This window comes from Pteropus vampyrus, unplaced genomic scaffold, assembly GCF_000151845.1.
Source record: "Pteropus vampyrus isolate Shadow unplaced genomic scaffold, Pvam_2.0 Scaffold157, whole genome shotgun sequence".
In the NCBI taxonomy this organism is placed as follows: domain Eukaryota; kingdom Metazoa; phylum Chordata; class Mammalia; order Chiroptera; family Pteropodidae; genus Pteropus; species Pteropus vampyrus.
Genome location: NW_011888938.1, coordinates 1,661,683 through 1,678,357, shown reverse-complemented (window position 1 = coordinate 1,678,357; position 16,675 = coordinate 1,661,683). Strand labels below are relative to the sequence as shown.

At 66.5% G+C, this 16,675-nt stretch overlaps 1 protein-coding gene across 1 annotated transcript in view; it reads left to right on the top strand.

Annotated features, from left to right (window-relative positions):
• Positions 1 to 16,675, top strand: part of KCNT1 (potassium sodium-activated channel subfamily T member 1) — a 63,533-nt gene that overhangs the window by 38,238 nt on the left and 8,620 nt on the right. Inside the window, exons 10-28 of the mRNA XM_023536468.1 lie at positions 60 to 108; positions 211 to 270; positions 399 to 473; positions 547 to 630; positions 1,163 to 1,257; positions 2,207 to 2,387; positions 5,674 to 5,838; positions 6,036 to 6,172; positions 7,054 to 7,117; positions 7,287 to 7,395; positions 7,759 to 7,867; positions 8,486 to 8,635; positions 8,916 to 9,145; positions 9,543 to 9,768; positions 10,750 to 10,855; positions 11,921 to 12,093; positions 12,515 to 12,586; positions 12,721 to 12,855; positions 13,132 to 13,271. Of these exons, the coding sequence (XP_023392236.1) occupies positions 60 to 108; positions 211 to 270; positions 399 to 473; positions 547 to 630; positions 1,163 to 1,257; positions 2,207 to 2,387; positions 5,674 to 5,838; positions 6,036 to 6,172; positions 7,054 to 7,117; positions 7,287 to 7,395; positions 7,759 to 7,867; positions 8,486 to 8,635; positions 8,916 to 9,145; positions 9,543 to 9,768; positions 10,750 to 10,855; positions 11,921 to 12,093; positions 12,515 to 12,586; positions 12,721 to 12,855; positions 13,132 to 13,271 (2,360 nt within the window). The remainder of the gene's footprint in view (positions 1 to 59; positions 109 to 210; positions 271 to 398; positions 474 to 546; positions 631 to 1,162; positions 1,258 to 2,206; positions 2,388 to 5,673; positions 5,839 to 6,035; positions 6,173 to 7,053; positions 7,118 to 7,286; positions 7,396 to 7,758; positions 7,868 to 8,485; positions 8,636 to 8,915; positions 9,146 to 9,542; positions 9,769 to 10,749; positions 10,856 to 11,920; positions 12,094 to 12,514; positions 12,587 to 12,720; positions 12,856 to 13,131; positions 13,272 to 16,675) is intronic.

The window sequence follows — 16,675 nt, the reverse complement described above, 5'->3', positions numbered from 1 at the left end:
AGGCATGGGGGGCGGGGGCTGAGGGATGCCCACCTAGGCTTACCTCCCTCTCTCCCCAGGGCACCTATCCTGTGGGTGGAGAGGAAGATGGCTCTGTGGGCGATTCAGGTGAGGGGGTGGGGTGGGCTCAGCTCTGGGTGGACCTGACCCTCCCCCAGCCCTCCCCCGGCCCTTCTAAGGCTCCTGCCATCACCACCCACCCCGCCTCAGGTCGTTGTGGCCATAATAAGCTTCCTGGAGACCACGCTGCTCATTTATCTCAGTTACAAAGTAAGTGCCCCAGCCCGCCCTGGCCTGTCCCAGCCCCCAGCCCCCGGCCCCCCCCCCCCCCCCCGCCCGCCCCTGGCCTGAGGCTGGCCTGCCTCTCTCTCCCCGCCCCCACCGCCCTTGGCCTCCAGGGCAACATCTGGGAGCAGATCTTCCAAGTGCCCTTCGTCCTGGAGATGATCAACACTCTGCCCTTCATCATCACGGTTCGTACTTCGCCGACCGCCTGAGGATGGGGCCGAGGCACCCGACCCCGCCCCTGACCCGTGTCCCCCGCAGATATTCTGGGCGCCCCTGCGGAACCTGTTCATCCCCGTGTTTCTGAACTGCTGGCTGGCCAAGCACGCCCTGGAGAACATGATCGTAAGCGAGGCTGCCACGCCATGGGGGGCCCTTCCCGCCGCGCCCCGGTGCGGCCCGGCCCGCGGGACGCGCAGCTTGCCACACCCCGGGCCTGGTCTGGCAGGGCGCTGGCCTCTTCCCTCGGTAGCCCGGGTGTCAGTGGGCCTCCCCCTCCCTGGGGAGTAAGTGGCTGCGGGGGAAGGAGCCGGAGCCATCAGAGCCCGGGGCCCCGGAACCAGGACCACGTGGCCACACGGGAACTGGGGCCACGGCAGACCGCCTGCCGAGGGTCTAAGCAAGGTCGGCTTTGCACTGTTTCCTCCCCGGCCGCAGCCCCTCCGAGCCAGGCCCCTGGCTCATCCTAACTGCTCAGGTCTCAGGTCTCAGGTCTGGGCCTCTGGCCTGGGTCCCCGCCCTCTCTCCCCGCCCAGGGGTGGGGGCAGCCCGCGCCCCTCCCCCTCCCCTTCCAGGCACTGTGTTTGCCGCTGTCGTGGGAAGGGCCTGGGCCCCGGGGTGGTCCCCGGCTCAGCCACGTCTGTCCCTCGCCCCACAGAACGATTTCCACCGGGCCATCCTGCGGACACAGTCGGCCATGTTCAACCAGGTTCTGATCCTCTTCTGCACCCTGCTGTGCCTGGTCTTCACCGGGTGAGTGCCGCCGCTGGGGAGGCCCCTCGCACCTCACCCGGAGTCACACAGGGCCGGGCGCCTGTCCTGGGGCAGAGCCAGCCCGTGACCAGGAGGTCAGGAAGGTTTCCGGGGGCAGATGGTGGCCCAGGTGGGACCAAGGACTGGAGTCAGCTCCGCGGCCAGGGACTGGCGAGTGGGGACCCTTTGGCTTGAGGGTCGACTGAGAGTCAGGTCAAGGAGCAGCCAGAGTGAAAGGTGGGGCGCCTGGCACCCCACATCTGCCCCTGCTCCCGCCGAGGTGCCGGTCACCACCTCCTAGCCCCCAGCAAGGACGCCACAGGGCCATGTGCTTCCTGCCTCCCCTGCCCCACTCGTCCCCACACAGACCTCAGCGCCAGGTGGGGCGTCCACAGGGTGATCCAGCCCACTCCCTCCCAGCAGCCAGCGAGTCCACTGTGACCAGGCGTGGGGGTCCCAGAGCACCGCTGCGTGCCGGCCCTCAGCGTGTGCCGTGGCCCCAGGCCCTGCCATCAGCTCCTCCCAGCCAGTCTGGGGATGGGGACTCGGGGTCGGGTGTGGGAAGGAGACCCGTCCAGCGCGGCTGTCTGACCTCCTGGGTGAGGATGAGGCCTTGAGGGCTGGGGTGGCCTGCGGAGCTCACAGCCTGGAGCCACGCCACCCCCATGACCCCAGGCCCTCACTCACCCCGTGCAGCTCTGCATCCGAGCTCCGGGTGAATTTTCCAGGGCCTTGAAAGAGCCACCAGGCAGGAAGGGACAGCCCAGGGGGAGCCCTGCGTGCTGGCCGTGCCGGCTCTGGCAGGAAGTGCTAGCCAAGCTGACCCAGGCAGCGGGGGCCTGTCGGTGACCGGGGCCCTGCGCCTCTGGGTGACCCGGTGACACATCGCTCAGTCTCTGGGTGGCCGGAGCGCAGAGGCGGCCGCGGCCCTGACGGCCGGGACTTGCAGGACCTGTGGCGTCCAGCACCTGGAGCGAGCCGGCGAGAACCTGTCCCTCCTGACATCCTTCTACTTCTGCATCGTCACCTTCTCCACGGTGGGCTACGGCGACGTCACGCCCAAGATCTGGCCGTCACAGCTGCTGGTGGTCGTCATGATCTGCGTGGCCCTCGTGGTGCTCCCGCTGCAGGTGAACCCCGCTCCCCGCCCGGCCCGGCAGGAGCGCCCCACTTCTCAGCACACCCTCCGCTGGGCTACAGGGGGGGGGTCTGCCAGCTGGTGAGGCCCACGGCCGTCGGTGCGAGCCCGGGCGGTGGCGTTCTCGCCATGGGGAGTCGTGGGTCTCCGGGTGCCATGGGCCGGCTTCGTCCCGGGGCCTCGAGCGGGAGGGGCCCGCAGGGTCTCCTGGGGCTGGGAGTCAGGATCCCCCAGCCTGTGTGGCAGCAGCTGTTAGGATGATGTGGGCACACCCCAACTGCTTTCCCGTCACCTGTCACCAAGGCCAGTCTGCTACCTGAGTTTCAGTGGGGGCAAGACCCTAGCCCAGCCCCCACCAGTGGTTAGAGATGATCATCGGAGGCCTGGAGAGGGGGCCAGCTGGCTCCATGCCCCCCGCGGGGCCTCGGTCTGCGGGAAAAGGCCCAGGGAGCGGGCTGGGGCTTTGCAGGGGAGCCAGAGGCCGAGGGGAACACCTGGCACGTGGAGGGAGCGGGTGGAGGCCCCTCACTGCCGCCACAGGAGGCCAGTCACCCAGGGCTGCTCTGCCAACCCTGAGCTCGCCCCCGGCCCCCCCCGCCACCTTGCAGCTTGGAGCCCTTAGCCCCAGCCAGCACCCCCTGCTCCCTGCTCCCGCCTTGTCCAGAGCACAGCCCCTCAGAAGGCCTGCTCCGTGTCAGGGACGCCGAGGGCACGGAGGGCGCTGACCCGCAGCCTCGCCCAGCGAAGGCTGACACGCGCTCCCTGCACCTGGGCCAGCGGGGGCCTGGGCTGGACCTCAGCCGGAAGCCGCGTCCTGCCCGCTCCCTCCACCCCCGCAGCCACCCCACACGGCCCTGGCAGAGCCCCCTCAGGCCACCGGGCCCCGGGCCCCTGGGTGGCGTGCTCGCCTTCCCCGGCCACCTTCAGATTCCCGTCTCGAGTTGTATTACGTATTGTATACAGTTGTGTTTTCTAAGTTGTACTTTTAATATTTTTTAGATTTCTAAATTACGCATTTTTCATTGTTTTAAGTTATGACATTATAAGTTATAAACATAACTATTTTATGTTCTTAATTATAATTATGTTTATATATATTTTGTAAACTTAAGCTTACATTTTTATGTTATCATCCCAAACCCTTTCAAGCCTGCAAAGTAAGTCTGTCCACCTCGAGAAATGCATCAGGACAGAGAAGGGTCAGTCTGCCTCCCGCTCCCAGAGGGCAAGTCCCGGGCAGGGGTCCATCCCCCAAATGTGTGCCCCCCACCCGCCGCTGGGCCAATGACGTTTTGGACCCCCCCGCCCCGCCCACAGGCTGTGCACTCCCTCCAGAGTGGCCGCAGGTGCCCTGGCCCCGTGCTCCTGGCCAGGGCTCCTCACAGCCGCTCTGGGCTGTAGCACTGCCCCTTCGGCTTGCCACTGGCCCGGAGGACAGAGAGGCCTGCAGGGCCTGGCATCGGGCACACGTCCCATCGCTGAGGCTGGGGGCCGATCAGGACCAACGATGCGGCCGGGCTCACTGGGGCGGCTTCCTGCCCCCTCCTCGTGAGTCTGGACACACCGAGTGCGTGTCAGATAGAGAGGGACGGCCCCGGCCCTCCTGTTCTCCCAAGGGACTGCAGGCACCAGTTAGCACCCTGGAGATGAGTGAAAATGACACAGTGCTCGCTCAGGAACGTCCCTCCCGGAAGGACAGCTGACTTCCGGGCGCAGGGCTCAGTGTCCGTGTGGTGGCTTCATGCAGTGGCCACAACAAAGCACCACGAACGGGGGGTTTACAGCGACAGACCGTACTCTCCCCCGGTCTGGGGGCCAGAGTTTGGCACCGAGGCGGGCAGGGCCGGTTCCTCCTGGAGGCGCTCAGAGAGCCCACTGCAGGCCTCTGTGACTTCTGGCGGGGCCAGCCATCCTCAGCGCTCATGGCTGTGGCCCCGCCCTCCAGTCCCTGCCCCCACCGTCACTCCATGGCTCATTCCTGTGTGTCTCTCGGGTCCTTTCCTTGTAAGGAAGCGGCCATTGGATTTAGGGCCCATCCTGACCTTGCCTGACCTCATCATAAACAATGACTTCTGCAAAGATCTACTTCTAAGCTGGGTCACATTCGGAGGGTCCGGCGGATGTGAATTCAGGGGTCACTATTCACTCTGCAGTTAGGCCACTTAGCCCTCACCGCAGCCCAGACTTGCAGATGACAGACTTGAGGCTCAGAGCCACACACCTGTGGCAGGTGAGGCTTGAGGCCAGGGTGCGTGCCGTCAGCCCCGCCCTGCCCAGGCCTCAGGGATCACGCCGCGTGGAGCCCGTCCTGTGCCTCGAGTCCATGGGGTCTTGTCGCCGGAGCCCCGCAGGTGCTCGAATTCAGTGCGACGACCTCGTTTCACCGGCCAGGGCAGGCGAACACCGAAGAGGCTGCTGCCACCATTCCTTGCACGCGTGTGCAGTGAGCGAGTGGCCTCAGTGCTCGGGACAGAAAGGGCCGAGACTTTCGCAGGGTCGGGCTCCCGCCTGCCGACGTGGAGTGGGCGAGTCTGGACAGGGAGGCCGTGGAGCGGCCAGCACCCTGGACAGCTCCACCGAGCCCCCGCGTGTCACCCGCCTCCTGCTCTCCCGGTCATTTTTCTAAGTTAAAACGACTCCGCACAGCCGAAGCTGACATCCGGAAGTGTGGGCCAGGTGGACGGTGCTCCCAGACCTGCAGCCTCGAGTCGCCCGCACCCTTGCCATGGGCTCGTGACCGCAGGCGCCAAAAGTGTCCCTTCGCACCAGGAGCCTGGATTCTGAAGTCTGCAGCTGAGACTTTCCTAACACCCTTCAGTGCTTCTCCAAAATGGGTCTTGGGTGGTGATGGAGACCCAGCGTCATAACTTCCCGGGTGTCCAGAGTGCAGGCTTTGGCGCTCACTAATGGTCACTTGGCCTCCTGGGACCGGGCGCTGGACATGCTGTGTCTCTCACGCACCAACTGCCACGTCCACTCGGCCTCTGCGTGGCCCCCATGTGGGCTGTGCCGTGCACACCCTTGTTTCCGAGACATGGTCAAGACAGGGCTTCATCTTTGCCCAGCCTCCTCGGTCCTGTTCAGGCCTCTGCCCAGCCGCCCTCCTCCCCTCGTCCCCCGCATGAGCTGCCAGCACCCACCCCACTCCGCTGCCTGGGACGCTACGCTGCTGCCCCATGGAAGTGGCCCCACCCCACAGCCGGGCTCCAGGTGCATTGCCCAGCGCCCTCACAGCCCCCAGAGCCCACGCACCTGACACTCACCGCTCTGCCCTGCAGTTTGAGGAGCTGGTCTACCTGTGGATGGAGCGGCAGAAGTCGGGGGGCAACTACAGCCGCCACCGGGCCCAGACGGAGAAGCACGTGGTCCTGTGCGTGAGCTCCCTCAAGATCGACCTGCTCATGGACTTCCTGAACGAGTTCTATGCCCACCCCCGGCTGCAGGTGAGGCCCCGCCCACAGCCATCCAGGACTGCCGCGAGCCCTCCCCGGGGTGTCTTGGCTCTGGGGCTGGCCCTGTGGGCGACCCCGACTCTCCGCCCAGAGCTTCCCTCACGGGGAGGGCCGTGGAGCTGGCGGGTGTAAATACACCAGGAGGGTGGGGCAGGCACCTGACGCCCACCCCCATCCCCCGCCTGCAGGACTATTACGTGGTCATCCTGTGCCCCACCGAGATGGACATCCAGGTTCGCAGGGTCCTGCAGATCCCCCTGTGGTCCCAGCGGGTCATCTACCTCCAGGGCTCAGCGCTCAAGGACCAGGACCTCATGCGGGCCAAGTGAGCCCCGCCCCCCTGCCTCCCACGTGCTTGCTGGGGTCAGCTTTCCAGAACTGCCCCCTAGTCCAGCGTCTGGGGCAGGTTCTGGCCGGTTCTAGGGGAGGCTCAGAGGGACGGGCAGGACAGTCACTGCTGCTGTGCGTCTGGTGGGAAGACTTGGCTGTGGGCAGGTTTCTTGTAAAGATAAGCTGACAGTGACTTCAGGAAAGAAAGCCTGAATTCTTAAGTGGAACTTTCCAGAACGTGCCTGGACACGTGCTGGGACACCCCGGGAGCCCCCCTTGTTGTCATTTCATTCCGCCGTATCCTTCGTGGTGAAGCGTGGGCTGCGCAGAGGCAGAGAGGAGGCTCAGGTCCCCTCACCTGCCCACCTCCTGAGCCTTGGGCTCCCATCACCTCCCCTGTAAAATTGGGGACAGGAATCAAGCCCCCAGCCCAGAGGCGGCAGTGGCCAGGGGGCACAGCCTCTCTGGGGACCCACCACCCAGCTCCAAGCCTGAATGCAGAGACAGTGGCCACCAGGAGTCGCGGGGTCTCAGGGTGATGGGGTGGGGGGCGGGCCTCGGACCTCCCTGCCCTGAAACAGTTTCTCCAACACTCGTCTGCAGCCAGGGTCTCCCTCGGGCGGGAGGGGAGCAGAAGTGGCCCCCCTGGGCAGCCTGGGGCAGCAAGTGCTCCCCTTCCTGCCACACCCCAACCCTGAGCCACGTAATGGGGGTCAGAGGACTGGCCCCCCGTGGCGGTTGGTGCCAGATACCAGGAGTTCAGCACAGAGAGGCGGGATCTGGACAGGGCCCGCCCCTTCCACCCTCCACCCCCAGCCCCGGACAGCTATAGGAGTGTGGACGGGTGCAGGCAGCGCTCAGGCCTGTGCTTTGCAGGATGGACAACGGGGAGGCCTGCTTCATCCTCAGCAGCCGCAATGAGGTGGACCGCACGGCGGCAGTGAGTGCCACAGGCCCCGCCCCACAGAGCCTGCCCTGCTGCTGCCCCCCCCAGCAGTGACCACGCCCCCAGCACTGACCACGCCCCCTGTGCTCCAGCATTGTACCCGCCCCCTGCACTGACCACGCCTTCCAGCGCTGACCATACACCTCCCATCCCTCGTCCCCAGGACCACCAGACCATCCTGCGTGCCTGGGCTGTGAAGGACTTCGCTCCCAACTGCCCCCTCTACGTCCAGATCCTCAAGCCTGAGAACAAGTTTCATGTCAAGTTCGCAGGTACGCATATCGGGGGGCCGTGTGCACACAGGTGCGTGTGCACCTCCCAGGGCTGCGGTGAGCGGCTGGAGCACCGTGAGCTCAGGAGCACGCAGAACCGCGGCCGGGGGACAGCTGGCGCTCCATCTTCTCCAAGGGCAGGTGGAGGCACGGACCCCATGCAGGTCCTGCTACCGGGGACCCGGGGGTCAGCGAGGGCAGGAGCCGAGGGCAGGGGAAGGGCAGGTGCATCTGATGAGCACCTCTGTGGGCGTACCTGAGCTGGGCACCTGCGGGGACAGGTGAGCAGGAGTCTGCCACGCAGATGTGGCACCGGGGGGTCGTCTGCTGTGGGGCGGCAGCCCCTGACCATCCCGCCCGCAGACCACGTGGTGTGTGAGGAGGAGTGCAAGTACGCCATGCTGGCCCTGAACTGCATCTGCCCCGCCACGTCCACCCTCATCACCCTGCTGGTGCACACGTCCCGCGGCCAGTGAGTGCGCGCCGCCCCCGCGCCAAGCTGGGGAGTCCCGCGATGGGGAGGGGTGCGTGTAGCAGGCAGAGGCCCCGCCCAGGGAGGTGGGCAGCCCAGGGGAACAGCCCGGATGCCGTGGGGGGAGGTCACCGGTGTGGACGCCAGGCCGACGCGGGAAGCATTAGGTGCAGGGGGCTCTGAGCAGCTCGGTGAGGGGCGGCCAGGGGCTGCTGGGAATGGCAGGCAGGGCCCACCTAGGGCATGGCGTGGGGGCCGGCGCGGGGGCCGGGTCTTGGGCGCAGCACTGGCTGGGGACAAGGTGCGTTGGTTCACAGCGCCTGGGCAGGGGGACCCCAGCAGAGCCCTGGGACAGAGGACGGCACTGTCATCTCTTCGGGGAGACCAGGCTGGGGAGGAGGACTTGGGCCTGGGGCGATCCATAGGCCCAGGAGGTCCGTCAGCCTTGATCCCGAAACATTTTGGCACCTCCTAAAAATCAGAGCCTTGTGTTCACAGCTTTTTAAAACTGGCCAAGTGACCCCTCAGGTCACCCCTGAGGCTCAGCCAGGGAGGGGCAGGGGTCAGGGTCAAGCTGGGGCCAGCCCGCTGAGGGGATATCCCGCCCGCCCTGCCCAGGGAAGGCCAGGAGTCGCCGGAGCAGTGGCAGCGCATGTACGGGCGTTGCTCGGGCAACGAGGTGTACCACGTGCGCATGGGCGACAGCAAGTTCTTCCGCGAGTACCAGGGCAAGAGCTTCACCTACGCCGCCTTCCACGCGCACAAGAAGTACGCGCCCCGGCCCCGCCCACCCCGCGCATCCGGGACAGGGGCCGCGGGGTTGGGCCTCAGAGTCCGCGTGGGCCCGGTCTGCCCTCCCAGCGTGGTCCCCTCCTTCCTGACCTCGGGCCCTCGGGTCAAGTGTGAAGGAGGCTCCCACACTCACGAGGGGAGGGCTCACCCCAAATAGGGCCCCTGAAGCTTGGCTTCCAAGGGGCCGGGGAAGGTGGCTTTGGGCCGGCTGGTGTCCGCGAGCGGGGCCCCATTGATCCGCGCCCCGGGCCCCCAGGTACGGCGTGTGCCTCATCGGGCTGAAGCGGGAGGAGAACAGGAACATCCTGCTGAACCCCGGGCCGCGGCACACGCTGGCGGCCTCCGACACCTGCTTCTACATCAACATCACCAAGGAGGAGAACTCCGCCTTCATCTTCAAGCAGGAGGAGAAGCAGCAGCGAGGCCTCGTGGGGCGGGGCCGGGGCTCCGCGCGCCTGCCCGTGCACAGCATCATCGCCTCCGTGGGTGAGGCCCGAGGCCCCCGGGGGCGGCACCCAGGCACTGCTCCTGGCCCGACCCCACTCTGGGCCCCGCTCAGGGACAGGAGACCCCACCTGAGACCCAGCTCTTCCGGACCTCAGTGTCACGTTGGTTCCCTTGGGGCACCTCTGCTGCCTGCAGGGACTTTGCCTGCATTGGTGTCTAAGTGTCTGACCCAGCTGAGGCCACCTTGTGGGAGGGCCATGGCCCACTGTACTGAGGGGGAACCTGAGGCTCAGAGAGAGGTGCCAGACACCCTAGGGCCGTACAGCTGAACGTGACTCGGGGTCCTGGAACCGGCTGTGCCCACCTGCCAGGGAACCCACCGCCCTACAGAGAGCCTAGGGGACGGGCCGCCAGCCCAGTCACCGCTCTGTTCCAGGGACGGTGGCCATGGACCTCCAGCACACGGAGTGCCAGCCGGCACAGGGTGGCGGGGACGGCAAGCTGGCACTGCCCACAGCGAACGGCTCAGGCAGCCGGCGGCCCAGCATCGCCCCTGTCCTGGAGCTGGCCGACAGCTCTGCCCTGCTGCCCTGTGAACTGCTGAGTGACCAGTCAGAGGACGAGATGACACCATCAGAGGACGAGGGGCTGTCCGTGGTGGAGTGAGTGTTGCGTGGGGGGGTAGGGCAGAGCTTTCAACAGGAGGGGAAGGAAATGGGCCACTGGACCGAGACACGGGGGCTGGTGGCTGCAGCCACGCTTGGGATGGGAAGTGTCCCCGTGAATACAAGGCACCAGAAAGAGGCGGGGTCGGCCGGCGGGGTCTCTGGGCTCCCATGGGTGTCGGTCCCGGGTCGTGCTCATACGCATAACTGCAGCTTCTAAACAGCTTCACGGGAGAGCTTGTTTGGCAAATGGAATCTTCGGGGGGCTCTGACACGCAGACACCACCACCTGCTCAGCGGGGTGACTGTCCTTAGCATGTCTGCGGAGGTCACAGATAGGGGAGCTCTGGGCGACATGCTGTCCAGGCCTGGAGGCCGCTGGCCCATCCTGAGCTGTCGTCATGCCTGGGTTTGGGGCCAGGTCTTCCTGCTGTCATTCCTGCCGTCCCATCTGTCCTCAGCAACTCTCAGCCACTTGGCTTCAGGTGGGACAGGCAAGTGGCCATCACCACGGCCACTCTTTGGGAGCCTTGGCCACTGGGATGGGGTGAACGAGCTGCAAAGATAGAACAGCTGCCGGGGACCAGCACCTGGACAGTGCGGGGCAGGTGGCGATCTACCTCCGGGGCTGTGGCCCTTAAGCCAACGGAGATATCCAGGGCCGTGACAGGGCGGCCACCCATCCCCCCAGTGGTGTGTGCTGGGCGCCACTGGGGTCAACGAGATTGAGGGCAGGAGGGTGGCAGCCAGCGGGGAGCCCAGCCTGGCCCGGGGAGCGAGGGGAGGAGGCGCCGAGGGCCAACGTCTGCCCATGAGTTGGCGTGCTGGGGGCAGAAGGGATGGTGACCAGACTTTCAGGTGGGGACAGGTGCGTGGGCTGTGGCGCCCCCGTGTGGCCACGCAGCACGGCCCTGCAGCGCACAGGGGGTGGGGCAGGAGGGCGGGGGCCATGCTGAGGCTCCCTTGTCTCCACCCCAGGTACGTGAAGGGGTACCCCCCCAACTCTCCCTACATTGGCAGCTCCCCGACCCTCTGCCACCTTCTGCCCGTGAAGGCCCCCTTCTGCTGCCTGAGGCTGGACAAGGTAGGTCACGGTCGGACATACTCCGCGTGACTCTGCCCTTGGACGTAACCGCAGGGGCGGGAGAACCCTTGACCCTCCCAGGGTCACGACCTTGCCCTCCTGCCCGGCTGCTCCTGCATCGTCCCTGGACACCTGTTTCGTTTCTGTGCCACCTGAGAGCGGGCAGGAGCGCCCGCAGCCGCTGTGCCCCGAGAGCCAGTGAACTGTGAGCTCAGTTCACTCGCCGAAATCAGGACACGGGTGCCTGGTCCCCGGGCCATTCCCCAGATGCACCGCTGCCCCAAGAGCCCTCACTGTCCTTTACGGCCATGCTGTCCCGTCTCCCTCCGTCTGGAGCTTTCTTCACCCTCCCTCGGGTCTGGGTCTTGGTCTTGGCCTCGGCGTTTTGGGGGGCACAGGTGGGTACACAGATGTTTTCTTGTGAGAAGACTCGGTTTGTGCGTTTGGGGCCACCTGAGGTGGTGAGTGTCCTTCCGGAGGCATCTGTGGTGATGCCGACTTTGACCGTGTGACACCGGTGGCTCGGCCAGGCCCCTCCACTGTGGCACACTCCGGTGGGCCCTTGCGGTCAGTGCGTCACTGAGCGTGGGGGCCAGGTAGGTAGGCGCTCCTCCCCGCACTTCCGCCCGCCTCGGGGCAGCGTCCGTCGGTGGCCTGCCGGTCCCATGTCCCTTGCACTCACGCGGGGTGTCGTGTGGAGTCTTGCCCTGCTTGGCGAGCATGCTCTCCATCACGCTCTCGATCACGTAGGGCTGTCAGTGTGGGCTCCCGGGGCCCCTTCTCATTCAGGGCTGTACCCCAGAGCCCGCTGTAACAGCCCCCTCCCACACCGCAGGTCGGGATCCGGCTTTGCTGGGTGGGGGTCCCCTCCCGCTGGCTTCCGGGTCCTTCCTGCTCGTCCTGGCCAAGGGATGATGTGTAGCAGCCCCGTGTGGGCGCAGATGAGCCTGGTGGGGCTCGTGCAGGCCGCGAGGGGGCCGGGGCCGAGGGGCTGATGACCGGGTGCCCCGGGCCCCAGGGGAGCCGCCACAGTGGCCAGTGTGGCTTCCCGCACCTTCCCTGCAGGGCTGCAGGCACAACAGCTACGAAGACGCCAAGGCCTACGGCTTCAAGAACAAGCTGATCATCGTGTCGGCCGAGACGGCGGGCAACGGGCTGTACAACTTCATCGTGCCGCTGCGAGCCTACTACAGGTCCCGCAGGGAGCTGAACCCCATCGTGCTGCTGCTGGACAACAAGTGAGGCCCTGCGCCTCAGCCCCCCAACCCCGCGCCCCTCCCCACCTTTCAGGGGGCCTGGGAACGCCCCTGGCCTGGCCTTTCCCGCGGGAAAGCACACCTCCAGATCCCCACCGGCTCCGGCTCCCACACCCTCTGGCCCGGGGTGGCCCCATCTTGTTCTCTCATGGTTTCCCCTGTCCCCACCGCACTCCGCGCCCCACCGTGAGTCCCCGCAGACCACCCAGGGCCTGGCAGCCCCGAGCCCACCTTCGGGACTCGGCTGTCTGACCTGGGCAAGTCCCACCCCAGGGCCCTCGGTTTCCCCTGGCCCAATCTAAGAACAGCCCCGGCGGCCTCTAAAGGCTGCAGACCCAGGGCACCCCAGGGCGGGGGGCGGCAGCAGAGGGGTGGGTGCCTCCAGGACCTGCTGTCCCCACAGGCCTGACCACCACTTCCTGGAGGCCATCTGCTGCTTCCCCATGGTCTACTACATGGAGGGCTCCGTGGACAAGTAAGGGCCCCCCTTCCCGGCCGCCCGGGGCCGCCCCCTTCCCCTCCCGCTGCTGTCTCCTCCGGGGAGTGGGAGGCGGGTCGGGGAGGCCTGGGCGGCCCCTGGAGCCCTGGACACCTGGCCGCCCCCCACAGCCTGGACAGCCTGCTGCAGTGCGGCATCATCTACGCGGACAACCTGGTGGTGGTGGACAAGGAGAGCACCATGAGCGCCGAGGAGGACTACATGGCGGACGCCAAGACCATCGTCAACGTGCAGACCATGTTCCGGTGAGGGCCGCGCGCACCCGCCGGGCCTGCGCGGGCACCCGCGTTCCACCCGGGCCTGCGCGCCCTGAGGCCCCGCCTCCCCACGCCACCGCCTTGCCTGTGACGGCCCCGCCCTGAGCCCCCCATGCCCACGTTCCATCCAGGTCTTGGCTGCCCTGAGCCCCTTCCCGCCCCCCCAGCCCTCCCCCCCCACCCCGTGCCCGCGCCGGCCCCGCCCTGAGCCCCCTCCCGGCCCCCATCCGCGACCACCCCGCCCTGAGCGTCGGCCCCCCGCAGGCTCTTCCCCAGCCTCAGCATCACCACGGAGCTCACTCACCCCTCCAACATGCGGTTCATGCAGTTTCGCGCCAAGGACAGCTACTCTCTGGCTCTCTCCAAACTGGAAAAGGTGAGCGCCCCACCTGCCGAGCCCTGGGGTTCAGCGCCTGCGGGGAGTGGCTGGTGGGGCTGAAGAGAGCCAGGGCCGCGGGAGGCCTGAGTCAGGGCTCTGCTCTCCCGTGAAGCTCTTGACTGTGTACCGCTCGCCTTGGGGGCCCGGCCGGGAGCAGACAGCACCCCCCAAGGCAGGCGCAGGCCTGGCCACCTGTTGTGTCAGCGACGCTGCCACAGGTGACACCGTGACTTGCTTCTGCACAGACATGACCCCTGAACCTGGAAGGTGTCCGTTCTGTCAGCTGTCTGACAGGTGCACCTGTCACCCTGGGACAGAGGAGCAACTGGGGGTCAGAGAGGGAGGACCTGGCCTTAGGTCACACAGCCAGGCAGTGCGGAGCCAGGATCAGCTTTCTGCTCCTCAGGGCTCTGAGGAAGCCTCCGCTGGGGTCGGCTGTGGAGTCTGGGGCACAGGGACCCACCAGGGGCTTGGGGACCGTCAACCTCGCATACTTGCTGACCCAGGCCTGTCCCTCCCCTGGCCCTGCTCGAGCCAGTGGCGGCCGGGCCAGGCACTAGGGTGAGGGCCAGCTGGCCAGTCATCATGGTCAGGGACAGCCACCCACTACTCCCTGTGAGCCCTGTGCCCCAGCCTGGGCCAAGTCCTCCTCAGGGAGTGACCTGCCACTTGCATGGCTGACCTCATGCCATATAAGGGTGACCCCAGAGCTGTTCCCCCCAAAGCTGGGCCTGGCCATCAACAGCAGACAGAAGGGGCAAACACTGGACTGTCACCCATGCTGAACCTGATGGACGACGGAAGTGCCTCTGCCCAACCGAGACCGGGACACCCAGGGGACCCTGGAATCCGCTGCTGCCAGAGGTGTGAAGGAAGCCGGCAGGTGGCCCGAGCCTGCAGAGACGACGGGAGCCCCGCCCGGCAGTGTGACCTGCCCGGCCGTCCATGCTTGCCCTGCCCTCCAGGACCGCTGACCAGCCCTGTGGGCTTGGCCGCCAAGCGCTGAGAGCTGGAACTGTGGGAGTCAAGTTCTGTCTAGATGCTGAAGCTGCTTCCAGATCTTGGAGGGTCCTGAGGGCCTGGAAGGTCCAGTCTCACTGGGGACGATGGGTGACATCCTGGCACTGGTCCGCCCTGCACCGCCTTCCCTCAGGCAGGCCGAGCTCCACGCTGGCCTCGTGCCCCACTGTCCTGGGAGGTGGATCAGCTTGGTGCACGGAGCACGCACTCCACTCACCGGTCCTTCCTGCAGAGGCGTCAGGCATCAGCACATGTGACCATGGGAGGCAGTCTCAAGAGGCACCCCTGGCTCCTCCAAGATCCCCCTGGGCCCTGGGGCTGGGGAGAGAGCCAGCAGAGCCGCGGGACGACACCTGCTCTCGGGACGTGGTCCAAGCTGACGGCACGCTGCCACCAGCAAGTGCCTGGCCCAGGGGAGGCCGGAGAGCTCTTGTCTTCTCGTGCCCTGGCCGGACTTGGCCTGGGGTCCCCTGAGGGTCTCTGCCATCCCAGGCATGTGTCAGCTCCAGATCCTTCAGACAGATGGCGCAATAAATGGTCATAGCTTCCCACAGGAGCAGCTGGGAACGTTTCTTTAAAGCAGTTAACAGCGCCTGATTCCTCGAAAGTGCTCGTGTTTGGGGTAGATGTGTGTTCTAATTCCAACGGCACCGAGAAGCACAAAGGAGAAAGTGAAACCAACGTGCACGGTCACAGCGGCGTCCCCAGGCCGGGCACGGTGGCCGCGTGGGCAGGACCCTGCGGATCGGGGCAGGTGGGTGGCGCAGACGGCCTCACGTGCGTCTGCACCCGTTTAATGGAGAGCGGCAGCTTCCGGCCAGACGAGCCCGGTCACAGACACGCTGGAGGCGGGGGCGTGGTGCCGTCGGCGTCTCCCGGGGCTCGTGCGGAGGAAGACGTCCAAAACCCAGACGTGAGAGAGGACGCGCCCTCATCGTTCTGAGGCCCCATGCTGACTACGGCTCCCACCCTGTCCCGCTCTGCACGAAGCTCCCGGGCCCCTGGGTGAGGACGGGGTCATCCATGTGTGTCCCTGCGTCTCGCTGTCGTTCGTAACCCTGATGCTAAGGTCACAGCTCTTGGGTCCCTCAGGGCCAGCTACGGAATCTGCCGGGCTTGTGCAGAGTGAACAGATGGGCCCTTGTCCCCAAGGCAGGGACAGTCTTAGGGCGCTGACGCCCGTGCGCCTGGCGTGGGCCTTCTTGCTCCTAGCGTGTTCCGAGTGAGGGAAAGGGACAGTCTCATGATCCTGGGACGCTCACCGCTCAGCCTCCTCACGTGCTGTGAGTGCCCTAAGTGTCACGCGTGTCTCATTGGGACTCAGCATGGTCCCGGTCCCCATTCCTCAGTCACACACATCTCTTTACTGCAAGGAACGGTGGTGGCACGTGCCCCAAACTGTCACAGTCCGTCCCCGCCCCCTTCCCGCTGAGTCCTGAGGGACTAGAAGAAAAGGGTCCTCGGCCGCGTGGCCCGGTCCGCGGTGTCCTTCACACTGAGGGACGGTGCCACCACAAGAAGCCGCGAGAGCCAGAAGGGCCACTGGGGGGCTTCCGGGCCTCTGTGTTTGAAGTGGGAGGCGTGGCCTCTGTGCCATGGGGATAGTGTCCCCAAAGATGTCCTCATCCTAATTGCCAGAAGCGGTACAGAATGAGGCGCGTGCCAAAGGGGACACTGCAGCTGGGGTTGCATTAAGGACCCTGAGATGAGACACGACCCCGGGTCTCGGGCGGGGCCCAGCGTAGCCACCGGGGCCCTGGGAGCCGGGGAGAGGCCGCGAAGATGCAGGAGCGGCCCGGCACCCCGGGACGCGGTCGGCTTCCAAAACGGGAGGCAGGAAGCAAGGGCTCTCCCTGGGGCGGCTGAGGACTGCGAGGGCATCCGCCCGCGACATCCCCGGCTGCTGAGTTGTGGCGGTTTGTTCCAGGGGCCACGGCGCATGCGCGCAGTGGGCTCGCCCCGTTCTGGGCCCCGCGGCGCGCCGAGCACGGACCGGGAGCCGCGGGGCCGCTCAGGGTTCTCTGGGTTCTGCTCGTCGCGCCCTCCACGTCCCGTCCGACTCGTCCCGTCCGCTTAAGCACAGCGGCCAGGCCGAAGTCGCTGAGACGGTTCAGGGGTCCAGGGGCCAACGGGAGCGTTAAACCGCGTGCCGGGCCCTGCGTGACCGCCCCGGTCACACGCCCCGGGCCCCGCGTCGCTCTCTCGCGAGCCCTGAATCCTTACACCTGAGCTCGGGCCCCAGCGTGTCCGGCGGGGACATGCGTCTGGTGGGGACATGCGGCCGGGTGCTCAGGCCTGGGGTCAGTTGTCTGCTGGTGCGTGAACTCGCACGCACGAGCGCGTGCTCGCGTTTACACGCGCATGTGCACACATCGCACGTGCGCTCACAGCCCGCACACGCGTGCGCCG